At 39.7% G+C, this 22352-nt stretch overlaps 1 protein-coding gene across 7 annotated transcripts in view; it reads right to left on the bottom strand.

The window, feature by feature from the left end:
* Positions 1–22352, bottom strand: part of grin2db (glutamate receptor, ionotropic, N-methyl D-aspartate 2D, b) — an 81596-nt gene that overhangs the window by 33902 nt on the left and 25342 nt on the right. For 3 of the 7 annotated variants that reach the window (XM_083569627.1, XM_083569626.1, XM_083569629.1), the window contains 5 exons: positions 20472–20738; positions 16921–16973; positions 16645–16833; positions 14303–14417; positions 3999–4204 (listed from right to left, as the gene is read on the bottom strand). In XM_083569627.1, coding sequence (XP_083425753.1) covers positions 3999–4204; positions 14303–14417; positions 16645–16833; positions 16921–16973; positions 20472–20738 — 830 coding nt within the window. Of the gene's footprint in view, positions 1–3998; positions 4205–14302; positions 14418–16644; positions 16974–20471; positions 20739–22352 lie in introns of all 7 variants that reach the window. The other 4 variants (XM_083569625.1, XM_083569624.1, XM_083569628.1 and 1 more) reach the window with 2 other exon arrangements.

Genomic DNA, 22352 nt, shown 5'->3' with positions numbered 1-22352 from the left:
TCATCCGTCTCCATACCACCCTGTCCTCTACATCTGCCTCTTTCACACCAACTACCTGCATGTCTTCCCTCACCACATCCATGAACCTCCTTCTTGGCCTTCCTCTTTTCCTTCTACCTGGTGGCTCCATCTTCAGCATTTTTCTACCAATATAATTCGTGTCCCTTCTCTGCACATGTCCAAACCATCTCAATCTCGCCTCCCTCACCTTGTCACCAAAACATCCTACATGTGCTGTCCCTCTAATAAACTCATTTCTAATCTTGTCCATCCTCGTCACTCCCAACGAAAACCTTAACATCTTCAGCTCTGCTACCTCCAGCTCCATCTCCTGTCTTTTACTCAATGCCACTGTCTCTAATCCATACAACATCGCAGGTCTCACCACAGTCCTATAAACTTTCCCTTTCATTCTTGCAGATACCCTACTATCACAAATCACTCCTGTCACTCTTCTCCACCCACTCCACCCTGCCTGCACTCTTTTCTTTACTTCTCTAACACACTCTCCATTACTTTGCACTGTTGACCCCAGGTACCTGAACTCCTCCACCTTCTCCACCTCTTCTCCCTGCAACCGCATCACTCCACTGCCCTCCCTCTCATTCACACACATGTACTCTGTCTTACTCCTACTGACTTTCATTCCCCTTCTCTCAAGCGCATACCTCCACCTCTCCAGGCTCTTCTCAACCTGCTCTCTACTCTCACCACAAATCACAATATCATCTGCAAACATCATAGTCCAGGGAGACTCCTGTCTGACCTCGTCCGTCAACCTGTCCATCACCACTGCAAACAGGAAAGGGCTCAGGGCCGATCCTTGATGCAGTCCAACCTTCACCCTGAACCAGTCTGTCGTACCTACTGCACACTTCACTGCCGTCACACTGTCCTCATACATGTCCTGCACCACCCTCACATACTTCTCTGACACACCTGACTTCCTCATACAATACCACAACTCCTCTCTCGGCACCCTGTCGTACGCTTTCTCTAAATCCACAAATACACAATGCAGCTCCTTCTGTCCTTCTCTATACTTCTCCATCAACATCCTCAAAGCAAATAAGGCATCTGTGGTGCTCTTCCTCGGCATGAAACCATACTGTTGCTTACAGATGGTCACCTCTTCTCTCAGCCTGGCTTCCACTACTCTTTCCCATAACTTCATGGTGTGACTGATCAACTTAATTCCCCTGTAGTTACTGCAGGTCTGCACATCTCCCTTATGTTTAAAGATCGGTACCAGCACACTCCTTCTCCATTCCTCAGGCATCCTCTCCCCTTCCAGAATCCTGTTAAACAATCTGGTTAAAAACTCCACTGCCATCTCTCCTAAACATCTCCACGCTTCTACTGGTATGTCATCTGGTCCAACCGACTTTCCATTCTTCATCCTCTTAATCGCTGCTCTCACTTCCTCCTTACTAATCCTATCTACATCCTGCTTCACCAACTCCACATCCTCCAACCTTCTCTCTCTCTGATTTTCCTCATTCATCAGCTGCTCAAAATACTCCCTCCATCTTCTCAACACACTCTCCTCATTAGTCAACACATTTCCCTCTCCATCCTTTATTGCTCTAACTTGCAGTACATCCTTCCCAGCTCGGTCCCTCTGCCTGGCCAATCGGTACAAATCCTTTTCTCCTTCCTGTCCAACCTCTTATACAGCTCCTCATATGCCTTTTCCTTGGCTTTCGCCACATCCCTTTTTACCTGCTGCCGCATCTCCTTGTACTCCTGCCTACTTTTCTCATCACTCTGTCGATCCCACTTCTGTTTTGACAACCTCTTTCCCCTAATGCTCTCCTGCACTTCCTCATTCCACCACCACGTCTCCTTGTCTTGCTTTCTATTTCCAGATGTCACACCAAGTACTTTTCTAGCTGCCTCCCTCATCGCTCCTGCAGTAGTTGCCCAATCATCCAGCACCTCTTCACCACCACCAAACCCCTGTCTGACCTCTTCCCTGAACCTCACACTACACTCTTCCTCCTTCAGTTTCCACCATCTTATTCTTCTTTCAATCCTTACTTTCCTCCTCTTCTTCTTTGCCTCCAAAACCATCCTACAGACCACCATCCGATGCTGTCTAGCTACACTGTCCCCCGCCAACACCTTACAGTCTCCAATCTCCTTCAGGTTGCATCTCCTACACAGAACATAATCCACCTGTGTGCACCTTCCTCCACTCTTATACGTCACCCTATGATCCTCCTTCTTCTTAAAATACGTGTTCACCACTGCCATTTCCATCCTTTTAGCAAAATCTACCACCATCTGCCCTTCCACATTCCTCTCCTTGAAACCATACCTACCCATCACCTCCTCATCACCTCTGTTCCCTTCACCTACATGCCCATCAAAGTCTGCCCCAATCACCAATCGTTCTTTCCTAGGTACACCATCTACCACTTCATCTAATTCACTCCAGAATCTTTCCTTCTCCTCCATCTCACAGCCAACTTGTGGAGCATAGGCACTGATGACATTTATCATCATCCCTTCAACCTCCACCTTCACGATCATCACCCTATCAGAAACTCTCTTCACCTCCACTACACTCTTACTGTACTCTTCCTTCAGAATCACCCCTACACCATTTCTCTTTCCATCCACACCATGATAAAACAGTTTAAACCCACCTCCAATGTTCCTGGCCTTACTCCCTTTCCACTTGGTCTCCTGAACACACAGCATATCTACCTTTCTCCTCTCCATCATATCAGCTATCTCTCTCCCTTTACCCGTCATAGTACCAACATTTAAAGTACCAACCCGAACCTCTACTCTCCTACACTGCTCCTTTTCCCGCCGTCTCTGTAGACGTCTTCCTCCTCTCCTTCTCCTCCTTCGGCCAACAGTAGCCCAATTTCCACCGGTACCCTGTCGGCTAACGATACCTGTGGCGGTCGTTGTTAACCCGGGCCTCGACCGATCCGGTATGAAATTCTCATTTGTGATCCACATATTTGATTTGGCACATGTTTTACGCTGGATGCCCTTCCTAACGCAACCCTCCCCATTTACCCGGGCTTGGGACCGGCACTAAGAGTGCACTGGCTTGTGCCCCCCTAATGGCTGGGTTGGTAAGGGCATCTGCCAAATGCCATAAATGTAAAGGTATGTAAAAATAACCCTTTTGTTTCCATATGGCCTCTGCTACATATTACGGTATACTGTGTATACCAAGTATCTGTTACACATTTTCTTGTTCCTCAAAACTTCTAAGTTTTTATCTCATTTTGGCTTTTGCGTTCACATTATTGTTTTCTGTAGTCCATCTCACTTTATTTTCCATATTGTTATAAATAGTTCTTAGTGAAGTTACATGACCTTACTTTATTTCTATCACTATACTATTTTACCTGTAAATTCAGTACATTCTAAATCATAGTCACATACTATAAATCACCACATGCTATGATTGATCTTATCTAAACCAGAAGAACATTAACAGAATGAATCTAAAGTACACCAACTATCTCCAAACCACCATTAACCTAAATAAGGAAGGCGGCAAAGGTTTGCAAATGTGAGCGAATTTCTGTGACTGTAGTAACATGGATATGACTGGCTGATGCAGAGCCAGTAAGAATACAATACAATTCATTGACTGACTTGTCCAAGACAAAATAAGTACATGAATCCAGAAGATTTAAACACATGGCATGTGCATTATGCATCAACACAGCTGATTCCACATATCATTGCTAGACGGGTGTGTTTGGGCACTATGTATCTCTGAACTTTTTTTTGTATAAGAATAATCTATGTACAAATGGATCTACCTTTATCTTTATGACACTTAATGTGTAATTTATGCAGCAATTTAGATTAAAAAAAATAATCAACCAGGTTTTATACATTTTAACTTCATACTTTAAAGTATAAATTAATTAATGATGAAATTATAAAACCAAGAGGTTTGGAGCTTGCTTTAGGCAGAGAGAAAGGATATAATGCGATGTTATGCTGGGTGGTATACTAACGTGGCATTGAGAGGTCGTCGGCAGGGCACAGAATCCCTGATGCAGGTTCCTGAAGCGGGGTCAGCCAGCTCGACAATGACAAATGGCCTCTCCTCCAGGGTCACAACCCTCAGGTGCTGTGCATCATCAGGAGGCTGTAGGAAGGGGCCGTACCGAGACCAGGCCGGGTATCGCAAACGCAGAACGCCGTTCTCCCACCAACCTACCTGAGACCACACACAGAACACAAGGTGAAATTGACCACCTGATGATAATAGGTAAAAAAAAAAAAAGAGGCTCCTTGGTTAATTCTTTGACCCTTACATTAAGTACAAACTGCTACAGGTAGAAAAACTGTAGATTTTTCTATGCCCATGTACAAATAGACTATTTCCTCAAAATCAAAAATGTCTGCTTAAAAATGGAATGCTCTCTTTATTCCCCATGAAATTCCCTTTTATGAATGTCAGAGGTCAACCCCAGTTCATTAAACCTCTCTAGCAACTGCCTCACTTTTGGCAGGTCATTGAGGCAGGTTAATGGAGGAGAATGGCTCTACTCTGTGTTAGGAAGCCTGCAGAGCGTGTGGAGGCAGTGAAAAATGACTCCCTGCCTCTTCCATACTTTTCTCATTGAGAGGTTTGGACCTTTCACGCTGAAGCAGCATGAGCCTTTTTACTGAGAAGCAAGATGGAGCCCTTAGCTAAGAGCTGGCCGACAAAGGAAAAGGTCAGGGACACACTTGAGGGCTTTATTTACTAAGTGTGCTATTAAGGAGTTTTCATTTGCTTTTTGTGAGAAGACAAAATATAGCAACACAGCACTTCTGATTTCTCTACTGTTTGACTGCAATCCAGTAACAATCATTGAGGATAACAGCATTAGAAAGAGAACAAAATAATGAACCTCTCTGTATTAAGTTAACTTTATTAATTCCTGTTATGAACAGATTAATGGTCAATACTAACAACAATCACTCCCAGAGCTTTGTAGATGGAAGACAGGCACACGACAACAACGTGAATGTATGGATTGGTCTCCCGGTCCCATGAGATATCTATTAAGGCTCAAATATTTTTTTATCCAATCTGTACAGTTGCTTTTTAATTAGACAATAATTAGCCTTTTGTATTTGCATAGCAAGTAAATGTTGCCATCTATACAGTGTGTTTGGCCTACAGATCTCCCAGTAGAACTAATTAGCTTTTGAATGGTTGGCCCCAGAATGCTAGGCGTCTTAATGAACACATAATCTAAAAGCAAATACGCATCAAAAAAATCTAAATCTTTTCAAATTCAACCCTTGAATTAGTATACAGTAGATGGTAAAAAGCCTTTGACAAACCATTTCCTGTAAATGCCGTCCAACCCGAACGCATGCATAAAATGTGTAATAATGAAATATCATTAGGCAGTGAAAAGTTGCACAAGAAGGTTGCAGTAAAATGTCAACTCGGCCAATTACACCCAAAAATTTATTACAAAGGTAATGAGTGGGCTAACACAATGCAATAGCAACAGAAGGAACTGTGTGGGCATGCAAGGCTCTTCAAACTGTCAGGCTGTGAATGCTGCACGCTTCACGCTCTCTCCTCATTACTTCAGGCCTCGCGCTTCAGCCTCTGCACCTCCACCAGCGCAGCCGTCATATTTCTCAGATCTGCCGATGACACCGCAGTGCTGGGTCTTATCAGTGACAGTGATGTGCAGAAGAGGCACATCACCTTGCATCAGTGAGTGCAATCCTTCAGTAAATCATACTCGCAGAAAAAAGATAGGTCAAATATGCTGTCGACGGGCGAAGAAACACTAAACAGTAAAGAGTTCTAGCAGCTCCACTTTGGTTCCATTTCGTCAGAACGAGCTCACAGATGTCTCATTACATTCTTCTTGTAATATTGCTCTGTCCAACTCAACATCTTGCAATTAGCACATCTTGTGCATTTTTTTTAGTGGCTGCAATATGACTCGATGGCCTCCAGGTTTATCCTTGACACTTTCACACACTGTGACAGCTATCAGTAATTCTGCAGCTCTCCACTTAATCCCCATAGATCTATTCACCTGCCCCAGACACTGAAATTGCACTTCTGCTCTATTATATATCCATCACAGCTAAGACGGTGAGCACACAGCACAGGTGGCTGGGTGTAAATTGTAGACGGGAACCTGGCGGCCAGTTCCTGCTAGAGTTTCAATACAAGGCAGCGTGGGCTTGGAGCCGAGACAGCTAATTGAAAGGGAAATGCTAGCAAGCAGCATGTAGGCGTAGGCGTCACTAGCCTGCTCACTTATAGCCAGTCTGTAGCCTCAGAGCTGGCAGGTGACCTCATAGTTAAACGCCTCAGACATTCACATTTGCATGGTACAGTACAGAAAGTCCACGTATCCCAGGGACTGCTTTTTTTTCTCTGACAGTCTGCTTGTCACCTTCACGCCTCTATTGCTCCCTCCTGTTATCAACCTGTCTCTGTAGGTTGGTCTGACCCTCTATTTCAGCTTGTCTGTTCACTCGTCCGCTTGATGCGTTCAACTGTTTAACTCAAACTCAGTTTACCCTACAAAAAAAAAAGCTAAATCTCAGAAACCCAGACAGTCGGAAGATCCTCGGTGTGCTTGCGATTGTGACAATGGACAAAATCTTAAAAAATGTAAGAAGATTTTATGAGACATGCCCAATCCGTTGATGTCAGCTAACACTGTGTAAGAAAAGGTAAAGGTGTATGTAAAGAAAATGGTGCTGCAGGTGGATATGCATGATGGCAGTGGCATGTCTTTGAGGACCGCTTTAATAATGTTTACTGGATTTCTTCTGCTTCCTCTTTGACTCTTGTCTATCGTTCAGTTTGAATCAACTGGACAAGGAGCTGTGAGATGTCGTAACTTCTCTGTCACATTTCAGCAAAGTGGTGGCTCTGCAGAAATCTCACTCTGCACTGAGGTGGAGGGAGAGCTGTAAAAGACAGGCTCTGATCAAACACTCTCTCCCCAGGGAACAGCTAATGCTTTCACAGGGCGAATCACACACACTGCCATAACACACCCATCCCTCTGAACAGCCCCTCTGAGAGCTAGCAACGGATGGGATAAAACGGGACATGCTTAACCCACGAAGGTCTGTACAAATAAAGCCGGGAGCATTTAAACAAGCTAAATACAACCACAGCAGATTTGATTGACCATGATGTGCTTTGAAGCTGTAGAAGCCATTTGCAGTTACACATTTTTCTTTAAATTTGATGAATGGTTTTGTTTTAAGAATACAGTGCATGTGACAGAATAATTGCCTAAGTAGGCCGAACACTACTTTAGTGAATAGACCTAACAAGAAGAAAATGAATGTTTAAAGGGCATACAAATGTGCTATTTGTGTGGGTTACCAATGGCTCTGGAAATGATCAACACTACATTTTACAAAGTTCATTCAGGAATATTTCCAGGCCTTAGACTTTTACCATAGCACTAAAAATTATTAGAAAGGGAAAAAAAAAAAAAAAAACATCTATACTGAGCACACCCTCGTAAACCGACATTACTGCACTTCACTAAATATTTGATGAGAATTAGAAATAGAAAGACTGATTGTTGGAGCTAGAAACCCTCAGAGCCAGAGTTCCCACTAAGATGTCTAATCTAAAGCTCTTGAACTCGGCAGATCGTATCTTAAAAATAAATCTCAGGAATAAAACACAGCCCTGTGTGCAGACATGACTTGTAACTCTCTCCAAACTGTTGCATCAGTGTGTTAACGTCCTAATATATTCAGTTTGTCTTTAGCAAGCTCGAGACCGCAACACACCAGAAGCTGAACGGCCAGTTTGCTCTTTTGTCCAGCTAGTCGGAACAAAGAACTCAAATCAGAGCCAGGCATGATTTCGGATGGAAGAAGAAAAAAGGAGCAAGGGGAGAGAGATTTTCTGGGTGGATTGTAATAGGCCAAAAGGCTAATGGCTGGTATCAATGCTGACTTCCACAGCTGGAGACATGGGAATCTAAACTAAGCTGACAGGAGTACTTGAGCATCAGTAAAAGATCAATGTGTGACCTCTTGGCATGCCCGAGGCCAGGAGGAGCCACCACGTTCTTTCGCTCTTTAGATTTGGGCTTGCCACTGGAGCACAACCAGTGCTTATTACAGTTCTCCAGTCAGCCAGAGTGTTCTCTCCTACTGAAGAACCAGGTAGGCATTTCTTATGTAACTCAGAGTTATAGAACATATGTGCTGGGTCTCTCTTTCACCTAGGTTCCATATACTTAAGCCCAGATAAAAGTAGTTTTAAAAAAAAAGGAGTGACCGACGTGCTTCAGACACACACACACACACACACACACACACACACACACACACACACACACACACACACACACTATTCGAAATACTTCTCTGAACAAAATTCACTTCCCAGACATACACTCACTGACTTCTATATTAGGAACATCTGTACACCTGCTCATTCATGCAATCAGCTAATCATGTGGCAGCAGCACGCTGCATAAAATCATGCAGATACAGGTCAAGAGCTTCAGTTAATTTTCACTTCAAACATCCGAATGGGGAAAAATGCGATCTCAGTGACTGATTGTGGCATGGTTGTTGCCAACAAATGGGTAGAAAGTGACAATGTCCTGGGATTTTACCACACAACAGTCTCTAGAGTTACAGAGATTAGGAGCGGCAGTCTTGTAGACAGAAATGGCTTGTTAATGTGAAGTGTATATAATGAGATATATCGTGAGATATAATGGATTTTTTTTTAACCAATACATCACATGGCTGAAAATTTGTGGGCACATGACCATTGTATCTCCTCCAAACTTCCCTTGCATCCCTAACAGCTTCCATTTCAATGAGAAAGCTTTCCAGTATACGGTTTTGTAGCCATTTCTGCCCATTCAGAATTACAGAGACAAGAGCATTCATGAGGTCAAGTAGCAATGCCAAATGGGAATGTGGGTTCATTGTCGGCACTCAAATGCACCAATAAAGTGGTCAGTGGGGTTGAGTTCAGTGCATTTCACTTGAGGTCTTTTACACCAACTATGGCAAACTATGTCTTTATGGAGCTAACTATGTGCACAGGGTAATGTGCACATGCAAGAGCATGTTTGTGCCCCCTTAATTCAAGTTAAGGGAAATCTTCAACATACTTCTAGGCTTTTTTTTTCCTCTTAAGCTTTGTTCCTGCATGTGCATGCCCTTAACTCTCATTTGCTCCTGGGATCGAGAGTGAGAAGTGCACCATTTAACACCTGCTTCTTTAAAACGAATGCACTTTGTGCTCTGCTTGTTCCTCTAGTGTGCAAATGCATTTGATTTCATGTCTGTAAACATGGACCGCGTGCAAATGAGCCGAAGCTTTCCTATCAACAAGAGACCAACTTTTTGTCTCTGATCTTATAAAAACAGACCTAAATGAATTTATGTCTCATAATCAAATGTAAATTTCTGTTGCCACCAGGAGGTGTTCAATATGCAGGAATAAATTAGGGGGTTTGTTTGTTTTGCTTTCTTTTCTTTTTCTGATTTTTATTCTTTATTATTTCTTTTGCTTTTTCGGGTTGGTGGAGAAATCAACTGTGGTACCGTTTGCCACGCTACTGAACAGTAAAGAGATTGCCAGAATTTCATGCACTTTTTCCATGTCTTTTGTTTGTCTGCACGGTCGGCCGTGCGCTATAACTTTGTTATTCTGTTTTATCTTGTAGCACTGAGTGACATTGCGATGTTTGTGACATTTCCCCAGCTATATTTGTTATTACTGCCTTTGCCTCCCTTGAGTGGTGCTCTGCAGGTAGCACCTGACATATTACACACGACTGCTATATTCAGCTCACTGAGGCTTAAGGCTAAAATGCCATAAGTTTTCATCAAGCGTTAAATAATTGAACCATATTTAGTCATTGTGAGTGTAGGTTTTTTCTTCACTTTTTATCCAGCATTTTACTTGTCTCTCAAACCTGAAGAAATGTTTTTATTTATTTATTTATTTCTATGAAAGAATGAATATCATGTCAGGTATGTAATTTGCAAAATACACAAATTACCTCCAAGTGTACACAGCATGACATTGCATGTGTGAAAATTATTATAATTTTTTTTTTTAATTTTACATGGAGCATTTATTTGGAGCCTTAAAGAGCCAAAACTATAAAGACCAGTGGTATGGAGTGCATTTCACACCTAGGCCTTCGATGGTGTCCTGCCTGAATCAGGACACCTCTTAATACCATCATTATGATGCCATGGCTATAGAAATCATCAATATTATAGAGAACCGTAGTATAATGGCGCACTGCATCACAGAGAGGAATCTCATACAGCAAAAATTAATTCTGAAGCAAGAAAAGTGTCCTTTCACTGTAGCCACAGCTGCACCCCATATCTCTAGCAGAAGCATCAATATTACCCTAATCAAATGATTTTCTGTGCATTTTTGGGGATTTTCCTTTGGGCATTACGTTTTTCTGAAGATTTGAAATGAAAAATTGTGTGTGTTTTATGCATATTCTACAGGTAAGGAAAAGTAAATATATAAATGACTCAAGAAAAAGCTTAAAATTTTTGGCTGACCTTTCCTCACAATCTCTAGTTTTTCTTAAAAAAACTCCATCTTGTAAATGGCCTTGAAAGTGTATCTGTGACCGAATCAATTTCTTCCCCTCTGTCAGCATTTAGAATGAAAAAACAGTTATTAAATTCACAAGAATATGTTCGAGCTTGTGCAGTTTGTAACAGATGCGGATTGCGAGCTCTGACAAGTGCACTTTCTGACCATCCCATCGAAGCACATGAAAATGCAGACGTGAGTCCATGCCTTCTAGCAGGCCTCCGAGTAAGCAAGTAGCAAACTAATTGGTTTAAGCAACAGCTTTAAGCAACATGGATTTGAAGCTAGCAAAAGCTTGTGCTGTTTATTTCTGCAGGCTTTACGGCACTACGTGATGTGATGGATGAAATCTGATAATGCTTCTGAGACAAAAGCTATAAAATAAAGAAAATAGAGTATTGGGCAAAATTTGATAGATAGTCATAGACAAAAATATATTAAAAGGTAAGTCAGTGATTTTGCTAGAGTTTAGGCCAGTAGAGAAGGCCTTAGGGCCCTGATGGCCTACCACTGATACAGACACTTCAGACCCATTTGTGGTTCTTCTGTGAACTGTTTCCACAATGTTGAAACAATTGTATAGAATGATTTTGATTAATTCACTTTTTTAAGATTTCCTTTCACTAGAACTACAAGGCCACAGACATAACATAACAACATAATAATGCTCCTGTGCACAAGGAGGTGGGAGCTCAGTGGTAAGGGTGCTGTTCAACCCCTTGGTATTGCCAAGCTGCCTCTTTTGGGACATTGATCAAGGCTTTTAACCCCCTGGTGCTCCACCCTGTGCCCTGACCCCAGGATCTGAACAAGCTCGGATATGCAAAGGAAAAAAACACAATTTTATGCTATTCTTCACAAAATGAGCTCCAAGGATGTAGTGGAAGAATTTGTGAGATTTGAGAGTGTCATGTAAAAAACCCCGACCTCAAGCCCACTAAACACCTTTGAATAAACTGGAATGCTGACTGTGCTTCAGGCCTCCCCATTAACATCAAAGCCTAAACTCTTTATTGCTCTTGTAGCTGAATGGCCAGAAATTCCTACAGCCACATTTGAAGATCTAGTAAAAAAGAAACCTTCCCAAAAGACCAAAAGTTCTAATAGTAGCAAAATGGAGGGTCAGAACATTATAAATATGTTCTAAACATCAGATTATTATGCACACATATTCCCACTAGAAATGTCATTAATTTAATCAGGTTTGTGCCAGTACACTGTTTATAAAGTTTACATTTTTTTCCAGTATGACATGAGAAAATATCAACCATCAGCATATAAAATAACACTGACATGAGGAACTGTAGTTGAACTGTTAGTATGCCATTTAAAGCCTTTTCTTCTGTTCATTAACTTGTACTTTTTTTTTAAACTCAAATCTGGGGACAGAATTTGTGCATTTTTATCCTAATTTCTTTCCTGAATATATGGTTCATGAGAAAGATGTGCAGCTACACTCTTCTGGGAAGATTTTTAATTAGATATTGGAGTGAGCTTGTGAAAATTGAAAAAATACCTCCAACTTTGTGGTAACAGTTTCAGGAAGAACCACATATAACTGGAAAAACTCAGGTGACCCAAAATTTATGTTACATACTGTACCTGACTTGCTTTTATGTTTAATGCTAAGACAGTGTGCGATTTATAATAATTTTTTTTTAAGTATTTAAAAGAAAGATATGTGATCATGGATACATTTTATTCTATTGAGTCACCTCAGATTCAGTCCAAAGCTTTAAACATGAAATATCACCATTATTACAGATATTATAATTTTAACTGATAATAAGAGTAATACCCATGTAGCCATGAAAATAATTATTATTAAACTATGTTAAAAGCTTTAAATAAAAGCAAGCATATTATATACAACAAAGCATGTGGCTCTTTAAAAATGACAATGTGGTATAAGCTGTCATGCCAGTCAATATTATATCAGCTAGCATCACAACGATAACATGACACAGCTCGACAGATGAACAAGTGTCATTACACATCCTGACAGAGTGTGACATCTGCTATGCTACATTGATGAAATGGTTATGCAAGATTTAAGCAAGATACTGTCAAACAACAAAGATTAATCTCCCTAAGTAACTGTGCAGCATATATACTGTAAGGCCAATTCTTTAGAGACCACTAGTGAACATGCTTCTATTCTGCCTTTATATTTTATAACTGAAATGTAGAATGTTTGAAATATTGTCATTAATGCTTCATAGTATTTTGTTCGTCTCGTTTCTGTTTTAATTCTCGTTCAAGCTGGCATGGGCTCCATAAGCTTGTGCTTAAAAATCTTATGATTATGATTTATTTCAGATTGAATTTATCACACAGTTCACATTATCAAACAGTAGACATTTGGCAAAAGGAAAATCTGGTCCTAACATAATTACAGAAACAGTGCAGAACATTAAATAAAAATATATATATATATAATTTCTCATTTTAAATAGTAAAAATGAATCCCAGATTTTCAACATGGTCTCAGATAATATGGTCTGAGACCCCAAAATGGCGTCATTCATACATAATAAAGAAAGGAAATGTTTTCTAAATTAAAAAGATCTTTTTTCCCGTTTGTTATTTAAACTGACTGCAGTAATCTCACATATCGATAGCCACTAATAGGGAACACCTTGATACAGATCGATGTATCGTTACACCTCCATTACAGCTGTACACAGTCAGCACTTGTGCTCAAAGCATACATGATGCATTGTTCTTAGTTAATTGTAATAGGTTTCTCTGCTGATGAGTGCCTGAGAGCCCTGGGAAACATTTTCTTCTAAATGAGTGCATTGTCTAAGACATAATTTTATACAGTGGTTTCACTGCAAAATTATGGTGTCACTTCAAACCAGGAAAGAGTAAACCGAATACCATATTTCAAACACTACACTTTCCTATATAGTATGCTTACAATTGTATTAACAAAACAAATGTTACACTACATAATGTATGTGACGTGTGAAGCCAGCCTTGCTGTCTCTTTGAATTGCTGCTTGTGCTGCATTGCACACTTGAAAGAAAGCACTATCTACCCTATTGTGCATGCATGAGCTCACAAATGCCTGTGATTGATTAGTGTTGTGAGTGATGCAGGAGAGAGGGAGAGATAGAGGGAGAGAGAGAGAGAATGCCATCCCTCCCACTCTGAGCACACAGCCAATTTTGGTCTCTTGACTCCAGGCCACAGATGGCTGAGACATCTTCAGGATTCAAACGATATGGTTTTCTGTGGTGCCATTCAAAAGACATAAACTGCAAAATTCTAAATATATCCAGTTCATTCTCAGAATTTCGTTTTTCAAAGAACAACTTTGTATTTTAAAATAGATTAATAGTTACCTGGAAAGCTGTTCAATCTAGCCGCATTCCTTAGCACCACTGGTGGCAAGTTCCTTAGCCTCCTGATACTTGTTAAAATCATTAGGGCCTTTTTGCCTTGGCAGCACAGAATTACTAGCTAAACCCATTGATCCAGTAACAGCTAAAAGAGCTCACAGTTTTTAATTTGGGAACAAAAAAAGGTATCTAATGAAACACCGTCAGCAAGTACTAAAGGCAGAGAACATCTCTAAGATTTGGAGTCTCAAAAATCCATTCAGTGCGCATAATGCATCACATGACCAATTAGCCACAGCTGAAAACTACAGCGTTCTTACAAAGACCCGAGCTGCCCATATGAAAACATAATCCTTTGTTATTTCTTACGTCTTCCCAGCCACTCCCAGGTGTGTAGGAGATGACATCCAGAAAGGGGTTCGCCAGGTAGCCTTCATTACTGAAAGAGTAATCCTTCCCACTCATGGTGATGTTACTGAAATATCTGAAAGGAAAAGGGGAAAAAGGAAATGAGCAACGGTGCAGATTTGCATTCACACTGTCTTTAGCACTAAAATGGGATTTGTGTAGGCTGTAATCTAAAAGATGGTATTTTCTATAATTACCTCAAATTAATCATTTTTTCCTTACAAATTTCACAGTCTATCTTTCAGTATGAATCTGTGCACTTTCTTGAAATGTTGGTTTACACTCCACTGTGCTTTGTGTATCTGTGTTATATGCAATTGCAAGTCGAGTTTCATTCTGGAGTCCTAAGTATATATTATTGCATGGGAACAAAGAACATGATGGGAGTATACAGCATTCAGGCTGCTTTATTATTTTGCATAATTGTACTGTAAACAATCTGGTAATTAGAGCAGGGTTTATAAATGAAATAAAAAAAAAAAAATACCACAAAACACCCAAATGGTTGGTGTCACACAAATGAGGATGGTTCCTTTTGATTCTGGTTCCTCTCAAGGTTTCTTCCTCATACCATCTAAGGGAATTTTTCCTTTTCACAGTCACCCCAGGCTTGCTCATGGGGGATAAATTAAACATAATTCACTTATATAAACATTTTTGTTCTATACTTCTTACGTTCTGTAAAGCTGCTTTGAGACAATGTCAATTGTCCAAAAGTGCTATAGAAATAAACTTTTAAATGAAAAACACAATGCAAAGTGGGATATCTTTTTTAGGTATGAGTAAGAAATATGCTGCAAATTTGACAAAATTTGACGTTTTTTAATAGTTTAGTCAAATATAATCCCTGTAATGATTGGGTGCTAAAATAAATCATTCACTGTGAGTTAATTTGTTTGTAAAGACTGTTGAATCAGTGTAAGTTAGCATAGGTAAGTAATGGCTCAGTGTTTAATTCATTGGGCTACAGCTCAGAAGGCTGACATGGTTGGGTCGCACTGTGTCCAGCCGAAGCTGTCAGTTTCATTGGATAAATTTGTCAGCCAAATGTAAATATAGTGGGCTAGGTTTAAGTTTATGCTTATGTTTATGTTTATGCTAAGTTTATTTATGTCATCTGCTGCCAGGAAATTACTGTATTTGTTTTCTACAGTGAATAATAAATCCAGTGGGTTTAACCTGAATTTTATGCCTTGCAGACTTTATAAAAAGAAAAAGATACATTTAAGGTGACTACTCACTGATTAAAGCTTTATTATCATTGACGATCTTATTATCACTGTAATAAATGATTTAATAAAGCCAAATGTGTGCAGATTTGAGGTTTTAAGTGGTGTGGTCTCAAGTATGTGGATACCTGGCAGTCACACCTACACAAGCTTTTTAAAAATGCAATTATAGATTTCCTTTGTTTCCCTTTTTGCAAATATGTTAAAATAAGCTCTGCTATTCTGGAAAGGAAACGTCTCCAACTGGTTTTGTGCAGCTGTAGGAAATTGTGAGCATTTAACTACAAGAGCATTTTTAGTTCAAGAACTGATGTTGGGTGGTCCAACCTGGGGTGCAGTCAATGTTCCAATTCATCTTAAAAGTGTTCTGTGCAGAGCAGTCTATTTTATATACTCCAGCTTAAGCAAACCTTCTTTGAGAATTTTTGCTTTGTGCATGGGGGCTTTGCCATGCTAGGACTGGTTTGGGAATGTCATGGATGGGTATGTCAAAACTAATTGTATGTGAGTAATGAAATGGTCGGGTGGCGACATACCCTTGTCCATATAGTGTATTTAAGATGGATCTGGCATGTTTAATTATAAGCCTTACTTCAACACCTGCCCCATGTTATTTTCTCTACTATTAGCTTTTTTTTCTTATCTCATCCATTTCGGTGACCTGGTTGTAAATCAGAACAGACTTCTATTTTGCCCCTGGAATCTCTTAAGAAGAAAGAATGGAGGACGTAATGTTGCCCAAGGATATCCTATGTTGACTCTAATTACTAAATATGCCATACAAGCTCTTTTTTTAAGTGCAACAAAACATGTAAAACTGCATACTAAATCAGAACCTTGAGCTAAACAAGATGATATTTAAAAGCAGTGCCTAGGGATATTATAGGCAAAGGACATAATTTGCCTCCAAAAAAAACCTCTGCTAATGTAGAATCTGTAGCGAAAGAGGTACGACCAGATTGGTTTGAATTACAGGGATAATTTAATTAAAAAAACGCAACCCAGTCAGCAACGTATGGAACAAATTCCAAAAAAATCCAGATATATTCCATTTGTTCCAGAACTCTTCCTTACTTCATTCTCCCACGAATCCTCTGTGTCCTGTTGCCATCTGTCTGGCAGTTTGTGACAAAGTGAGGCCCACTGGTAGCGCCGTAGTCCTGGCGCAGGGCCATGGCTCCATGAATGAGGACGGAAACGCCCCGGGCGATCCGTTTGCGTGCTTCATCTCTCCAGCCCTGAGGCCTCACAGCAAAAAGACGGCTGGGCAGGCCATTCACACCCAGCTCAGACAGCGCCGGGCCCACAGCGAACCACATATGAGATGCTCCAGCCTGCCCAGCCGCCCACGCTGCATGAAACACCTGCTCAGCCTCCTCCTGGGAGCAGTACAGCAGACGGACCTGGGAGAATGTGAATAGAGAGAGAAAGTTAGGGCAGAGAGGTCAATACAGAGCGACTCCGACTGAATACAGACACCAAGTGAAGAGCGCGAGAGATCATTTGTGGTAAATGGACAGAAGATCAGAAATAGGTCAGAGATTTTGGAAAAAGGAAGGACCCAAAAAACAGACAGAACATGACAGAAGCAGAGCATGGCTGGGTGAAGATATTTGCATACAAGTCTCATAGCTTCAGAGGAGACGAATAATTATGATCATAAAAGAGGGTGGCATTTCCCTGGGGAGAAAGATGGTGAGAATCAAAATAGTCCCAGTGGGAAATAAGAGAAATATGTCATTACGTTAGTGTTATATTTTCAAAGCATAGCAATTTGATCCAAAAGAAAGTTTCACTGCTCCATGAAATCTTACTCTGTCTTCTAATTAATAAAACAACAATACTTTGTATTGCATTTTATTAAAAACAGAAAGCAACTGTTTCTGACTATAAATGTAGCCATAACAACATACAATATACATTCTGGCATTAGTGCTTCCATGCCTGCTTTGTCTTCATGTGTGTTCAGTAAGAAAAGTCATTTCCATTTAACCCGATAACCAGAAACCCTCCTATGATACATATTTCTGTAGAAAAAAAAAAAAAAACGACCGTAGATCTTCTACAAAAAAATACTGCAGCCACTTCTCCCTGTCATGCTGCCTCATACAAACAATTAAAAAAGATGTTAGGAAGATGTTACCATGGAAGCATTTTGATTGAATTACTCTGCAGGAGTAACATCATGTATGCAAGCCTTATGCGCTTTACATAAAAGAGGAGATTTAAAATGCAGAAACATTCACAAATAACATGCTATAATAATAATTACACAAGGCCAAACCCAATATGATTGGCAAGCCAAAAGCATTTAAAAGTGTTTCTGTTTGGTGGTCTACAGACATGTAAGCGTTAAGCATTCTTTTTTTTTCCAACATTTTTTTCCAGCATTTCCAACAGATATCTACATTAATCAGATATTAAGACTTTGCACTGGGTCAACAAAATGTGGATGCTTGCTATCTAATTGCTTAGCTAGCAAGATTTAGCTTGTTAGCCAAAGAGGCTTAAAAGCAAAGTCTTGTAAAAAAAAAATACTTAAAGTTAAATCCCCACTCGCTAATTCCAAAATTATAGTTATTTAATATGGTATTTTGAGGTCAGGCTCACAACCTACTAAATAGTTCACCTTATCATATTAGCTTAGATTTTGACCCTAAATAGAATTTTAATAGGACCATTAATTTCAGCTTACGCAAAATACATTACATCATAATACACGTTTAAACATAATTAGATGTTTGTATTAGCTATAGTCAATATTAATTTATACATTTGATCAATAATAGCAATTTTAATCCTCTCAACAACATTATAGTTTTGATTACACACTTTTCTGATTTGTTAAAAACACTAAGACAGTCAAGGACAGTCAAAACTAAAATAAAATAAAATAAAAAACTTCTCAAATAGCAGTTTTATTTACTTAAATGTTTTTACATTAAAGAAATATATTGGTTAATGGTTAAAAATGTAAAAAAAAAAAAAAAAGACTAAGAATAAACACTAATAAAACTTTCCAGTATTTTAAAGGCACCCATGGGCAAAGGATATAAAGACAAGGGAGAACACTTCAGGTTACTAAAGAGATTCCTGTATTTATCATCCCCACGGCATGAGTCAGCCTAGTTGGTCATGTTCACCATGTTTATGAAATAGATCCCATAAAAATGGCTCGCTCTTTCGAAAACCTTACACAAGCTTTTCGTAACTTTATGCTAACAATTAAAAAATTATATGTTCATTCATTTTTGTCTTGTTTATACAATCTTGGAAGTTTTACACTTTACACTTTATTCCACAGGTCTCCATTATTAGCATATTCTCTGTTATATCTAATATTACTTCATTACATGCAGTAATGTTCTTCTAACTTTGCCCTTCTGGAAACAGTGTGTTCTTTTTCCCATGTCAAAAAATATGAATAATCATGTTCCATTTAAAAAGTTCCATTAAATATGCAGCAAAATATCCTGGAATGTAAAACCATATTTTAGCATTAACCTTTGAGAATGTGCAAGGAGCATTGTTCTTGGAAAATACCCAAACCACCTTCCGATTGGTTGGGAAAGGAAAGGAAAGGAAAGGAAAGGAAAGGAAAGGAAAGGAAAGGAAAGGAAAGGAAAGGAAAGGAAAGGAAAGGAAAGGAAAGGAAAGGAAAGGAAAGGGCATTTGAAAATTGACAAAAGGCATGTACAAAAAAATGTTTAAAACCTTGCAAACAAGAACAGAACGCATTTCATGTATGCACTCTTTTAAAATGCAAGCAAGTCACATTCACAGGAGATCATAATGAGTTTGCGTGTTCAATGCTGCATGTGAACAAAGTAATTTGGCATGTGACGGTAACAGACTTTAGTGTGGACGTGCACGTCAAGGACGTCTGTGCAGAGCAGAAGGAAATCTTATAATATATTAAGGTTTGGTGAGTTCAGTTTCTGGCAGGAAGTTACTGCCATAGAGGAAGATTAGGAGTGGAATGAGAGAGAGAGAGAGGAAACGTTAGGAAAGGAGAAATAAACTAAGAATTTGAACTGTTAATCTTTTATTGGGTTTGGAGTTAGACGGACTAAGTGAAATAGCCAGGCACAGACCCTTGCAAACAAATCGAAAGAGAAGAAAGCCTACTTTGTTCTTTGGCATCTAAAACTGTCGTGTCTATTATCATTTTTAATACTCTAGTTATGCCTTTCAGTGTCTGCACAACACAGGTGCATGCTGGTAATGTGTGTGGGTGCATGAGTCCGTGAGTCCATGTGTGTGTGTGTGTGTGTGCACTTGCGAGTTCAGGACACACATGGTTGTAATTGAGCAGGACCACTGGATGCTCCCGTCTGCCAAAGGAATCGGCAGGTCTGGCTGAGGCTAATGCACAAGGCACTGGGCTGCAAAGCCACTAGCGCAGAGCTATATTAACACTGACACTGGTGTACAAGGACCCACACAGTACAATAACAACCCTCTGAACATACCTCCCCTACTACACACACACATACACACCACAATAACAACCCATAGCAACAATTGAAAAAAGAGGGAATGAGAGAGAGAAAGTGTACTCAGAAAGGACAGAGAGAGGTCAGAGAGGAAAAGGGCAAAGCAAGGAAGCGTGGCTGATGGAAACAAATAGTAATGAAAGATGAAAAAAGAAAGAGAATTAGAGAGACTGGGATTTGGAGATTGGGAGAAGGGCAGTAGAGATGCCGGGTCAAAAGGAGACAAAATTGGACATGTGGCTATGTGAAAGAGAAATGGACAGAGACAGGCAGTGGAGGAAAAAAATGACCAAGAGAGAGAAAGGAATGAAGGAACAGACAGACAGATAGACAGCCTGTCATACAATGACAGAACAATGTTAGAAGTAAGTAATAGAAGGAAACATGGCTCTCGATCATCTTTACCTGTGCCTCGTTTTCCTTCAGCAATCTGCGCGTGCGAGATCCGCCTGGGTCATCGGTTAAATTCAGCATCACCACGCTTTTCTTCTCCCAGCCAATAAAGGAGCCATCTGTCAATCCCTCAATCATAGACAGAAAGTCCTGGTAGCCATGGTGACGTGTCGACACCACAGAAAAGGCCGTCCAATCATATTCTTCGAGCACCTCGAAGATCACTTCCAGTTGGAGCGCAGTGGAGGTGCTAAACTGCAGGAAGATGGAGCCGCTCTCCTGCGCAACGATGAAAGGGAAAAAACATATGGACTTTTTTTTCCACTTCTCCTCTCTATTCGTTCTCTCCATAAGGCATTGAATTGCATTGGATTGAATTCCTTATACAGCGTTTCTTACATAACACTATTTACAATTAACTTCAGGGTGCTACAGCCTCTGGAAGAGTAATTAAGGGGGAAAAACTACATTTCCCATGACTACGCTCGCTCTTCATTTTCAGTTTGCATCATCATGGAAATTGAATTTCTCATCAAGTGTTTCTGAAATAGGAGTCCACTGCAGCAAGGAGAGGCAGCAACACGGGAAATGTAATTGTGAATGGGTTTCAAATGGTTGCTGGTGCAAATCAGCCACAAATTTAAATATCATTTGGGGAGACATGCAGGGACTGTGGTAGGAAAAGCACACAGTTTGAAAGCAACTGCTATCTCTCCAGAGTAAATTTTAAAATATATAATTTGTTAGAGGAAACAATTCTGTCTGTTAATTTTCAGTTTTGTTTTATTTTTTTTTATTTTCCCACCGATATGCTGGGTATGGCTTATTATACACTATATGGACAAACGTTTGTGGAAACCTGACAAATAGGATTTGTATTAACTTTTTAAGCCTTCTATTCCACATTTAGTCTACATTTGCTGCTATAATAATCTCTACTTCTGGGAAGATGTTCCACTAGACTTTGAAATGTGCTTGTTTAGATTTAAACAATCTAGTCAGTGTTCAGTTAGTTTATCCCAAAGGTATCCAGTAGCTCTATAGCAGGCCATTCAAGAGCTTTTATTTTAACCCATGTAAACCATATCATCAAGGAGCTGGCTTTGTGCACCCACACGTAAATCTGATATATGGCCATATATATGAACATTGTTGTTGTAGAATTAATGTTATTGTAGAATTGTAGTTCTACTGGTTGCTTGAGACATATATAATAACGTTTTTTTTACTTACTATCTAATATTTATATACATATGTAGGATATATTGTGTAACACCATTCATGATACATTAAAGTAAAACATAATATATGAGATACTTGATGTTGAGTTATGGAATTAGTAACTATGTGAAAATAGTGTCACATAGATGTTAATGTAAAATTTGCAAACACTGCATTTGAGTAATTGTCCCAAACTGGAGTAAAAAATTTTGGAATAATATCACTCCCAAAACTCACATATCTAAAAAAAAAAAAAACCAACAAAAAAAAAAAAAAGAAAAACAAGAGACATCAACCCTCTTACAAAGTATTACACAAGTAAAGTTAAGTTTACTGCATGAAAATGCATCTTATACTGATTTATTTTATAGAAAGTGGAAAATAGTTAATTTCAGATCAGGAGAAAGTGCAAAATGTAGTTGTAGAGCCTGTAGCTTGGATGCCATGCTGCAATTTTTAATGCATAGACGTCTAAACTGAAATGCATCTGAACACATTCTGTGAGTGCTTGGTGACACTGAACAATTTTCCTCATTCCTCGAACTTGAGGAGAAAGCCCTTACGGAACTCAGAACTGGGCTGTGTTCCCTTCTCCTTCTCTTTGCAGGCTGAGATAGGAGGACAGGGGAACATTCGCATGTAAGGCTGCATGCTTCTTCTTTCATTTCTCGG

This window comes from Silurus aristotelis (genome assembly GCF_946808225.1).
Source record: "Silurus aristotelis genome assembly, chromosome: 1".
NCBI lineage: Eukaryota > Metazoa > Chordata > Actinopteri > Siluriformes > Siluridae > Silurus > Silurus aristotelis.
The sequence above is the reverse complement of the archived record's forward strand: the minus strand, read 5'-3'. Positions and strand labels throughout refer to the sequence as shown.